Source organism: Rhinolophus sinicus, linkage group LG06 (assembly GCF_036562045.2).
Source record: "Rhinolophus sinicus isolate RSC01 linkage group LG06, ASM3656204v1, whole genome shotgun sequence".
NCBI classification, from domain to species: Eukaryota; Metazoa; Chordata; class Mammalia; order Chiroptera; family Rhinolophidae; genus Rhinolophus; species Rhinolophus sinicus.
Window position 1 is genome coordinate 94,229,110 of NC_133756.1, and position 12,098 is coordinate 94,241,207.

Sequence of the window (12,098 nt, forward strand, 5' to 3'; positions counted from 1 at the left end):
AAAAAGAAAGAGTGTTAGATAAGAAAATATTTGATTCTGGTGAAAAATGTTTCCATTCCTAATAGCAGAACTGCTTCACTGGAACACATACTTCCTGGGACACAGCCCAGAGCTGTGTAATGGGGGCATGTGTCACAGCTGATCAACTTCTCCAAATGTAATAGATCGAATGTCTGTGTTTCTCATATGTGGAACACCTAATGGCCAAGGTAATAGTATTAGAAGGTGGGCCTTTGGGAGTTGAATTGATCATAAGGGTAGGACCCTCATGAATAGGACTGGTGCCCTTATAACAGAGACCCCAGAGAGGTACTTCACCCTTTCCTCCATGAGAGGACATGGTGAGAAGTTGGCAAGCTGTGACCCCGAAAAGGGCCTTCACCACAATGCAACCATACTGGCACCCTGATCTTGACTTCTAGCATGCAGAACTGTGGGAAATAAATGTCTCTTGTTTATAAGCCACTCAGCCTATGTTATTTTGTTATATCGCCCTGTAAAAACTAAGACACCAAAGGTTGAATTACTTTTCCAGATCATACTTCCTAAGGAATGGAAGATTCATTATTGTGTGAATTTAATAGTATACATACTTTCTCATTCCGTTCTTTTTCTCTAAGCCTTACTCCCTTCCTACTCTGACTTGATCCAAGTGCTGAAGAAGTAAATTTCCCAAGGATATACTCCCTGATGCAGTCGAAGATTAAGCAATCTGATCATGTCTTTGGAAATAAACATAAAGGCATGCAAATGCATCAGCAGTGGGTGTTTCTCAATATACATGCCCTGCTGAAAAGGCAGGTGGGACATGCTTTCAGTTTCTTACCACACACGAAGACCAAGAGTGAAAAGCCATGGCCGGTGAGATTTTTTTTATTTTTTTTTTTTTCTTTATTGTAAAAGGGCATTTCTTGGGGAAGAAATTTTGGGTCTGGCTTTTTCAGAACCCATAATTAGGTTCTGTGAGTATTTGGGTGAGCAGAACCCAGGGAGTGAGAAGAGAAGGAGGGAAGAAGTGAAGCGGCCCAGAAGACTTTCGCTGCTTTTAGACAGGATGGCAAGGGCTGGAAAGGAACTGGGGTTTTAGTGGTATTCTGCTGTCATTTTGCAATCTTAACTGAATTCTTAAATGTCACTATGTGACAGAGGGTGCAGAATTGGCATAAGATGGGTATCAGCAACTGTTATTCCCGGAGAAATGGGTTATCTGTTTTGTTATTTTATTATGCAGAGTTGAATAAACATGGGCCACTGCCAGAATCACTCCTGGTTTTCAGACACTTAACGTACCGTAAATCTCAGGCTTCAGACCAGGCAGTGAACATGCACGGGTAATACTGAGGGAAGATAAGAGATGTAGTCCAGGATGACTGAACTGTGTGGAGAGGGACATTTTACGGATTAAGTCTAAAGGAGGCTATTTCCTCTCATGTTGCTGGGAGGGAAATGAGGCTGTTTTCATGACTTGAGGGATCCTTGTGCTTCCAACAGACAAGGTCCTGAAGGAGAAGAGGAAGCAGTTTGTCCATTCAGTGGGCACAGGCACAATAAATGGCTTGCTGGATGAACTATTAGAGAAGAAAGTGCTGAACCAGGAGGAGATGGAGAGAATAAGAGATGGAAATGCTACAGTTATGGATAAAGCTCGAGTTTTGATTGACTCTGTCATTCGGAAAGGGCCCGAGGCAAGCCAAATACTTGTCAGTCAGATTTGTGAAGATGACTGCCACCTTGCAAAGATGCTGGGTCTCTCCTCAGGTAAGGTCAATGATTCAGACTCAATCAAGTTCACGAGGCCCTGTGTCTTTGTGACCATATCTTATATCCTCATTGGTTATTTTAGTTTGCAGACAACTTCCTTGCATCTGGTATCAGGACCCCACTTCTGTGTCAGTGTCTCCATTGCTCGTCTCTTTTCCTCTTTTTATCCTGGTTCTTTGGCCTCAGTAGCCTTCTTTTGATTAAAACTCATCTCCCATCCTGAGTTTGTGGTAGCTCATTTGTTGAAGTTCATGAGAACAATCTGCAAAGCTTCATACTGTATTCTCTAGTCCTCCTGGCAAGGCACATGATTTATGTAGTTAGTTAGTTAGTTAGTTAGTTAGTTAGTTAGTTAAATCAAGGGCTCCCTAGGAACTTATGTAGTTATAGGACATAAAGACTTAAAGTCTATAATCAAAAACTTTTTACAACTTCTCTCTCAAATTTTATTCTCCAGAAGGAATAAAACATATTTCAATGATGGTGAAGCATTCAGAGAATAAATTCAATGCTTACAGAAACGCAAGGAGACTCTTCTATTTTTCCCCTTGCATTTTAGTTTGAGCGAGTGTCCACTAGCATGTAACTATGCTATGGGCCATTCTGTAAGCCCCCTCCCCCCAACTCCTGTCCTCCTGAGGGCCTGATACAGGGCTTAGGAATCTGACCTGTGACTTTTGTGGTCCCTTAGTCCCACCACACAGCAAAGATAGGAGCTCTGGTGAACTCCCAGACACTGTTCTCTTTTATGCTACTAAAAGCCATTAAGGAGAAGTTGTTCTTCAAAAGCAAGAAGCCTTCTTCAAAGGGTTTGGGGGAAGCCTACATCTGTCTGAGTGACATAGGAAATGCTCTCTATGGGTAATGAATTTCTTGTTTTTCTTTGAATACCTCTTTTGCATTTAACACACCCCGCCCCAAAAAATAAAGGTAATCAATAAATAACAATAAGGGTCCAGAATTAATGTGTAGTAGTCAAAGTGTCTTCTTGTTGCTCCATTCCTTTCACTCCATAGTTCTTGAATCCTAGAGGTGCTTGTACAATCTACTATGATAACTCTAACACCTGGAGTGTGCCTCTCGACATGGCATGTGATGCCTCCTCAGTCAGTGTTGTTATGCCTTTGTCTCTCCCTCTTCTACTTGACAATTTCTTTTCAGTGCCACAAAATATGGTAATTAAATGTAATATTTGAATGACTCTCAATGGAGAGATCTTTAGAAAAGTTAGCATGTACACTACTGCCATAACAAGGCCTCCTCCAGAAAATGTTTTTGAATTTACTGATGGTTAATTTAGTCCAGCAGTCCAGATGGGAAGAATGGAACAAGCTGCAGCATGAAGTGTTGGGCTTGATATTTTGTGGGGCAACCTCTGGCTCTCCTTCATTCAGAGCATGGAATAGACCATATTTTGTCTATGGAAATCTTGTCTTCAGCAGGTACTATAGTATGAAGATTCAGAGTATTTCACATTTGTTAGCTCACTCCAATTCTTAAAGTCTCCGGAATAATTATATTTGCATCATATTTCACATAGATTCTGTTTTCTAGTCAACTCCTTTGTTTCTTATTTTGTGTAACAATGTTCACTTGCATGTGCCAGTCCACAGATGGTTCTCTGAGGGCTACCATCTCCACCACCAGTCCGCCTAAGAACACAGTTACAGGTTCTAGTATCTGAGCTGGTCCATTCTTATAACCCTTTGCTCCCTCAACAGTGTGAAGATGGGATCTCAGAAGGACAACCGGTGCTAAAATACTTGCACTTCCCAAAGCCACTTCAGAAGGACAAGATGTTAGTTATTGTGGGAGAAAAAGAATCTGCTGCTGTTGAAGCTGATTAATGTTTCCAGTGGTCATCTATTTTTCTTTTAATTAATGTTTATTGGGGTGACAATTGTTAGTAAAGTAACATAGATTTCAGGTGTTCAATTCTGTAATACATCATCTATAGATATCACATTGTGTGTTCACCACCCAGAGTCAGTTCTCCTTCCATCACCATATATTTGATGCCTTTATTCGTCATCTATTTTTAATAAATCTCTCACTCTGTTACAACACTTATTTCTTATTCTTTCCCTTCCCCATCTCAACCAAGATAATCCATCAATAGCAGTGAAGGCCAGGGATGATTGTAATCTAATCGAGAATGGCCCTCCACCTCCCTTTACTGTTTGTGCAGTTCCCTTGCAATCCTTGTGAAGACATATATACAGCCCACTTTGGTGTTTTTAACACCTGGTTTCTGCTCTGCAGGGAAACAAATGACGCCCACAGTCACAGGTTTCAGTAGCATTGCCTCTTTGTAATGCAGTCTGCTTTCTGCTAGTTTTTCAGAGCCAGATCTATGACAGTTACCCAATGTACGTGTATAAACGAAACTTCCTCACTGGGAGAACACTACAGAAAACCCATGGGCAGATATTCCATTGCCAGAAACCAAGCTTCCTCAAACAATATTCATGAAAGTACTGATAGTAAATATAGCATTTCAAGTCCAAATGGATAAGGGGGAACAAGGCATGGCTTGCTGCCTGAGGAATGAGGATTTGTGGAGTCACCACAGCATGAGGGCACAGCATGGCCCAACAACCTGCAGAGCAAAAAGATAGCTTAATATGTCCCAGAATTAAATATCCTCTCATTCAATCTTCACATAAACCTTAAGAAGTTACTACAATTATTATCCCATTTTGAGAAGAAACTAGCCCAATCCCACAAGGTTAATAAGTGATAAAGTAGAGACTCTAATGCCTGTGTTCTCAAACCCAGCAATACGAATGGTCGGACAATTAAGTTTGTGAACTTTCCACCTCTTAAGCACACATATACAATCTAAATTGTACCATTTACCTCATTATCATAACACTTATTTAGGTTAGATAAAGTTTTTAAAAATTTAATGTGATTATTTGTATATTTCCCTCCTAAACTATACATATACTGTGTTTTCCCGAAAATAAGACCTAGCCATACAATCAGCTCTAATGCGTCTTTTGAAGGAAAAAATTAATATAAGACCTAGTCTTATACTACGTTGTGTTAGATAAGGCCTGATCTTATATTATATAGTAAAATAAGACTGGGTCTTATATTACTTTTTGTTACTCATATTACTCTTTTGTCAAAAGACGCATTAGAGCTGATTGTCCGGCTAGGTCTTATTTTCTGGGAAACATGGTAGTTTAGGGGGAAAATTGGACACTATGTCCACTTGTATTCACTATTTTAACTTCATTGACAAGCACAGTATCTGGCATATCATAGACACCTTAGGAAATAATTACTGAAAAAGATGTTTGAATAATTTTTTACATCTTTGTGGTAAATTTTATTGATTTGCACAAATATTGTGATTCCGGAATGAAAGAGGTATTTCTACTAAACATCTTTGCCCAAAAGCAAAGTAAAAGACTTTTTAGTGTTGCACCATTTCTATAATTCCTGATGTACCTAATTTATAAACAGGTTCCTTTGAGTAAATTCACACATTGATCTCCGTCTTGGTGTTGAGCTTTGTACCCTACAATTGGGTAAAGGCAAGAGGATCACTTAACTAAGTGCTTCTGCAATAAATCTTTGTAAGGCTGGGTTCCCAGTGAAGATGCATTTTATTCATATTTCTTTCCCATAGCCTAATCATCTCTGAGCTGGACAGCTTCATGTTGAAGATAATTGTCATGCATTGGTGGTCATTTCTGGAGCCACCAAGAAATACCCATTTCAAGAGATGCATCTTATTTTAAGATATCAACAAGTTCCATTATTTCCAGATAGTCATACCCTGAAATGTATTATTAGCCAACCTATGAGAAGAATTATCAGCGAGGAATATCCAGTGCATTTGGGAAAATAATCTTCAGAATTGACAAGTGACTATTTAAATGGTTTTCATCTTTCCTCAGAATCCCATTCTGGAGGTGACCATAATATAAAGGGTCTCCAGCACTGGTCCCCCCTTGCCAGCAGTAAATAGTGTTTCCAAAGCAATTACATCTTTTGAAGCCCATCTCCCTTTGTATTAACCATTGATCCATGAAGTTAATCCATGGTGAGAAGACAATGGAGATTTTTCAGGTATTGATTCTAAGCCTTACTCTGAGGTGCTCTCTCTGAACTATCTCATCCATTCCCATGGCTTAAGTTTTCATCAACATACTACCTTTTCCTACATCAAATTTTCAAGCCCAGACCACGTTTCAAATTTCCCAACATGTCTGTTTAACTAGACATCTTTAATCACCTTGAGTTAAACATGCCCAAAGCTAAACTCATTATCTTCCCTCAAAGCTCTTCCTTTTGCAATTTATCCTATCTACAAATGCACCAGCCTTTCAAACAGAAACTTTAGATTCACCCTGATTTTTCTTTCTACTGCATTCCTAGCATTCAAGCAGTGGCAATTTTTTGATTCTTTAATCACATGTATCCCACCTTTTCCATCCTCCTTAACATCACCCTATTTTAGAATCCATGTTCCTACAGTATCATGCATTTCCTCTGGCATAACATTCATTCAGTTTTATTTTTAAATCCATTCGTCTTCACGAGACTCTTAAGTTCTATTGAGGACAATAAACATGTCTGCCTTATTTGCAGCCACAGCCCCATGTAGGTATTTACTGTTATGCACTTCCCTCTTAGTTCTGCTTTTACTGTATCCAATAAGTTTTAGTACGTTGTATGTTCACATCCCTTTGTCTCCAGACATTTTCTAGTAATATGGTGACGACGTATTTAAATGCTCTTTTTTTTTTTCTTGTGTTCTCCTGATATCAGTTAAAAAAATAAAGCAAGGATATTTTCTGTAATGAAAAGGGCGATGTTTGCAAATAGTTATTTATTCATACATACCTATGTGAGAAAACCACACAACACTTTTGTCAATGAGAATTATCAGACCCTGATCATCCCGAGAGAGAGAGAGAGAGAGAGAGAGAGAGAGAGAGGAGATGGAGGTGGTAGAAACAGAGAAACAGTAGGGTGATGATAATGGAGAAGAAAAGAGACTATGAGAGATACAGGAAAAAAAAAACTGATTCTTTTTAGTGGCTAGTAAGTAATAAAAACAATCTGCTCTGTGAGAAAACATGTGTGGATGAAGAAGTCTCTAGAAAACCTGGGATTACTTTATGGGGTTCAGATGATTTCATTAACAAAGCCCATGGGTGGAAGTTTCTTCTTTCTTTCTTTCTTTTTTTCTTTCTCTTTCTCACTTTCCTTCCTTCCTTCCTTCCTTCCTTCCTTCCTTCCTTCCTTCCTTCCTTCCTTCCTTCCTTCCTTCCTTCCTTCCTTCCTTTTCTTCCCTCTTTCTTTTAGTCTCATGAAAACAATTTTCTAGACAGATATTTATGAGTTGTTATCACCAATACCTGGATTTCAAAAAATCCCAAAATAGAAGGAGCAAGAGGCCATGCAATATGTACACCTAAATAAAGAAGTTTAGATAGCTGAAATGAGTGTCTTAGTTTTTACAGTGATTTTTCCATATTACTTTATGTATTCCACTCTGTGCTATATCAGATTCTATTTATCTACAGAAAACAAGCCTACCATGTACAGTTTATCTGTCATTTAATGATCTCTTCAAGGAGTAGTAGAAGAATCACAGATAAATATATAGAGATCCCTCAGACAAAAACAAGACAAAATGCAAATAACGAAAATCTTATGGTCAGACAAGACAACTACTTTAGGAATTATTTAGCAGGTTGGTTAGCCTAAAGTTAACAAACGAGTATTGTGGAGAGCAATGGGGAATAAGACTGATGAGATCTATTAGGAACGTAGTGTCAGCTTCAAAAACTAAGGTAAAAAGGTTGTACTGCGATACATGGGCTATTAAAAGTAAACGGATTGCCACGGAGACACCGAAGACAGTTTGGGGAATATAATGAATAATGTTGTAAAGATTTTGTAGGGTATGAGATGGACACTTGTTTTATTAGGGAGACCACTTCAGGGACTGTATAGATGCCTGATCACTGCACTGTACCCCTAAAGCTGAAGCTGAATAATAATGAATGTCAACTATAATTTAATATGTATAGTCACAACAAGTGGTGTACAGTATGAGGAATAGAGACAGTGGAAATGTAATGGCTGTATGAGATGTCAGGTGGGTAGTAGATTGGGGGAGAAGGGTTATCACTTTGTGAGGGGTATAAATGTGAGGGGTATCATTGTTTTGTACAGCTGAAACTAATAAAATAAATAAATAAATAAATAAATAAATAAATAAATAAATAAATAAATAAATGAAATGGATCTACTATTCTGTAGTCTAACACTCTAGTATGAGATTTGACTTTGGGAATTAAGCTTATCTGGGTATGTGTTCAGATCAATTTTTACCTCATCCTTTTCATTAGATGCGTGATTATATACGTAATTAATCTTAGCTACAGATTTTTATCTGTTAGGAGAGTCAATACTACCTACCAATCTTATTGTGCAATAAGCATCATATGAGATGATATATGTAGAAAATTAACAGTGCTTTCTACAAACAGAGTGCTCAGAAAAGAGGATGGTGGTGATTATGATGATGATGACATTGATGAGAATGATAATCTGAATGGTCTCAATATAGATGCTCCTGAAAGTAGAGAAAGAGTCTTGGACTTGCACGCAGGTAGCTTATTTGGAAGGTGTCATGTGGAGACCCTGCTTGCTCCGCCATTTGTCATGTGAGGTGGTCTGTGGTGTCTCTGGTCCCACTCCCTGCATAAGAACACAGGATATGGCTAGACCAAAAAGGAACACCCACGGAACCATAGGTAGGGGAGTCATACTACTATAGTCTCACTGGAGGCTGGAATCACATGAGCTGCAACCTGTTGTAACTGCTTCTCTGTCTGCCAACCAACCGACTGACTTGACTCTCCAACCCACGCAGCCACAGCAGTTATATCAGTGGCTCATTGGCTAACTGGTTACAGCTGACAGCTAACTAGCAACAGCCGAGCCAGCAACTTTCCACGTGAGGCCAAGAGCCTGGAAACTGCTCTCTAGGATTCTGTCCCCATAGAAGGGGTTCCCAGGAAGCAGTAGTGAGGGAGTTGGAAAGGGAACTGAAAAGGATGAAATCCCTCTGCAAATTTCATTAATGAATTCATTCCTGTTCTTTGCAACCAGATTTCAATCTTCCTGGGGGAACCTCCAAAATCACATAGAATCTACCTTAGTATGAGATGGGGAAGGAGGGGCATTTATCAACTGACTCCTGCCCTTCATTGGTTAAAGCTTGCCCCCTGGGGCAGGCCCTTACCTGTGCCCAAACTTCTGCATGTGCACGCTCACAGCTGAGCAGCCCTCAGTACCTTGGTGAATATCTCCAGGCAGCAAAGCAGGAAGAACCTGAGACGCTATGGCTTGATGTGGGACACCGGCCACGTGCATCTATCTCTCCACCATGGCAGCATTTAAATCAGGTGAGCTAAAGGGCTGTGGCACGTGATGATAATGATTTCTCAGATTCATAGTGCAAATTATCATCACACAATACATTGCTTATTAAACTCATTTATGCCTTAAATTACTTTTCTTTTTGAATCAGTATATTCTGCATGTCACACCACTCTCCTTCCACCCTTGAAACGGATGCAATTTTTCACTCTTTTAGACTCCTTGAGGAAATATGCTGTTTTTCTCTTATGAAATCTTTCTCTTACGACATGTCTCATATTATCCTAGTATTATAGCTACTTGAATAATTATGTTAAGGTAATTATTAACATTACTGGATGTCGACTGTTTAACAGGCGATACTGGTTTTCAAGCATTAAATTTGATCCAACAACTTCTCCAAGTCAGGTACTTTACAGATAGGGAATTTGACCGTTCAGTCAGGTAACTATCACATCAATAATTACACCAGTGTAAAGTGTTGATATTATTAAGAATGACTGAGTCCAAAGTCTGGCTTTCAATCTCCCCAGCAAAGTTTACAAATGTAAATACCATATAGGATTGGCTAAAAATGTCAATTAAGTTAATCAGGTTATGTGGGAACAGGGAAAATGGGAGAGCATAAGAACGCAGGAACGTTAGTATTATGGACTCAGATAATTATTATCTAATGGAAATTGAGGCAAGAGAGACCTGTCATCAAAAATTTCATTTGAAATCTTACAATTTTTAACTTCTGAAAAACAATCAATGCCAAAAGAAATTATAACTCTGAGGGTCAAAGAAAACACATGATGTAGTCTGCATGTCACCAATTTTTGACTTTTGTTCTAACCCATATGGTTTCTGTCCTACCATTTGATTATAAATCCAGGAGACCGAGAGTGTTCCTCACTCGCTTGACCAAGAAGTTCATCTGTTTGTGACTCTGTTCTAATCTGCAAAATGAAATAAAAAATGCCTATATTCCCTTTCCAGGGCTGCTGTACTAAAATATCACAAACTGGGAAGCTTAAAACTGAAATGCATTCTTTTGCAGTTCTGGAGTTAGAAGTTTGACATCAAGGTGTCAGCAGGGCTATGGTCTCTCTGCCAGCTTCTAGTTTTTCTTGGCATTCCACAACATTCCTCGGTTTACACTTGCATAACTCCAATCTTTGCTTTCATCACCATATTGCTGCCTTCTCTCTCTGTGTATCTATGCTTTCTATGTTTTACTCTCTGTCTCTCTCTGTTCCAGAGCATCTTTTCTTTTTATAAGGACGTCAGTCATAATGGGAGAAGGGTCCACCACTTCCATATAACCGCATCTTAACTAATTACATTTGCAAGGACCTCTTTTCCAAATAAGGGCACATTCTGAGTTATTGTCAGTTAAGACTTCAACATATATATGTTGTGTAACACAATTCAACTCATAACAATGCTTCACTCACAGGGCTGCTTTAAAGCAGTTATTTTTTTGGATTTATCTTGTTCGAAGCATTAGGTATTTCTTAATTCAGTGGACTCATATTTTTCTAAGTTTGGGGTAATTTTCTTTAATACTGTTCTCTCCTCTTTTCTCAATTATCTTTCTGGAATTTAAGTCAGGTATATCTTAGAACTTCTCATTTCATGTGAAGGCCAAGGACATTACTGGACACTACTGTAGGCTTTATGCACACTATCAAGCCCTCCCCCTGCTTCCTTTCAACAGGGTCAGAAATAGAACATTGAAGCTGTCAGTGCTGCTCCATGAACAGAAATATGGACTGGATTAATTGGAAATATGGAGGGGAAACTGGCTGGGTAAGGCACAGATCCCCATAACAGTGACTGTCAGGAGGGAGTGAAAGGTGGCCTGAGAATCAGTAGGAATAAGAAATCTAGATGAAGAGATAAAGAAGCATAGGGTTTGTCGTGGCGATGTGGTTTTGGCTATTGCATGTTGGAACAGTGGTTAGATTAAGCAAATTGGTGGTATTCATTAAAAAAAAAAAGAAAAAAGAAAAAAAAAAGATGTTTAACATGGAGAGGGTATAGAAGTGAGGACTCAGTATTTTGACTTTGGAAATTTGATTTGGTTTCACGGACCCTATTTGGCTCAAAGGGCTCTCTCTGGCATTGAGTTGAGGAAAGAAATAAAACCTATCTCTGCTTTACCTCATTACAACCTGAAAATACTTCCAAAGTTCAGGGACAGGCTGGCTCCACACCACCACATAATGCTTTTATTAAAGTGACAGTGACACTTAATTTCTGGAAAGGTAGCTCCTATGGATTTGTGTCCTTGTGCAAGATCTTAGGTCCTTACCGAAGTATTTATAGCAGTGTACATTGAGGACCTGAATGTGTAGTGACTGGGGAAAGGGCGTCTCTGTGCGGAAACAGGTCAGTGACTGACTGACTAGGATGTAATCAGGTGCTGTGAGTGAGAAGGATTCCACTGCCAAATTCCACAGATATAGCTTCTGTCAGAGAAAACCAAGTTCCTCCTGTACCACACAGACTTCCATTTTTTACAGGAAATTCAGCTCCATTAAAATCTTATGGAATCACTGTCCTCTATGTGACCTATCGTTGATGTAAATGTCATTATGTGGCACATGAATGTGGAAGAGAGCTGGCTTCTTGTGTAAGGTCTGCACTGTGTGTTTGCCAAGTCTCTGAATCAACCGTTTACCTGGTATTCTTACTCATAAAATGGGATCAATGTTACTTACCCTGTTTAACTTACATGCTTGTCGTGAGAGGCCGTGAAATACAGCATAATAAAATTTCAGCAGCACTTTACAAAGAAGTATATTTTGACACTGCCTTGCTTCTGGAATACAGCTCATGATAGAAAGTACTGGGGCCTGGTCCTTGCCCACACCATTCCATCCCAGAAAGTAAGACTGATTATGACCCCCCACCCACCCTCCACACACACTGACTGA

The 12,098-nt window shown here is 39.2% G+C and overlaps 1 protein-coding gene across 1 annotated transcript; it reads left to right on the top strand.

Moving 5' to 3' along the window:
* Positions 1-786: 786 nt before the first annotated feature.
* LOC141572427 (putative caspase recruitment domain-containing protein 17P) lies at positions 787-3,807 on the top strand. Its single transcript, XM_074337120.1, has 3 exons — positions 787-861; positions 1,492-1,758; positions 3,483-3,807. The coding sequence occupies exons 1-3, from the start codon at positions 855-857 to the stop codon at positions 3,485-3,487; spliced, it is 279 nt and encodes a 92-aa protein (XP_074193221.1). The 5' UTR covers positions 787-854; the 3' UTR covers positions 3,488-3,807.
* Positions 3,808-12,098: the final 8,291 nt, after the last annotated feature.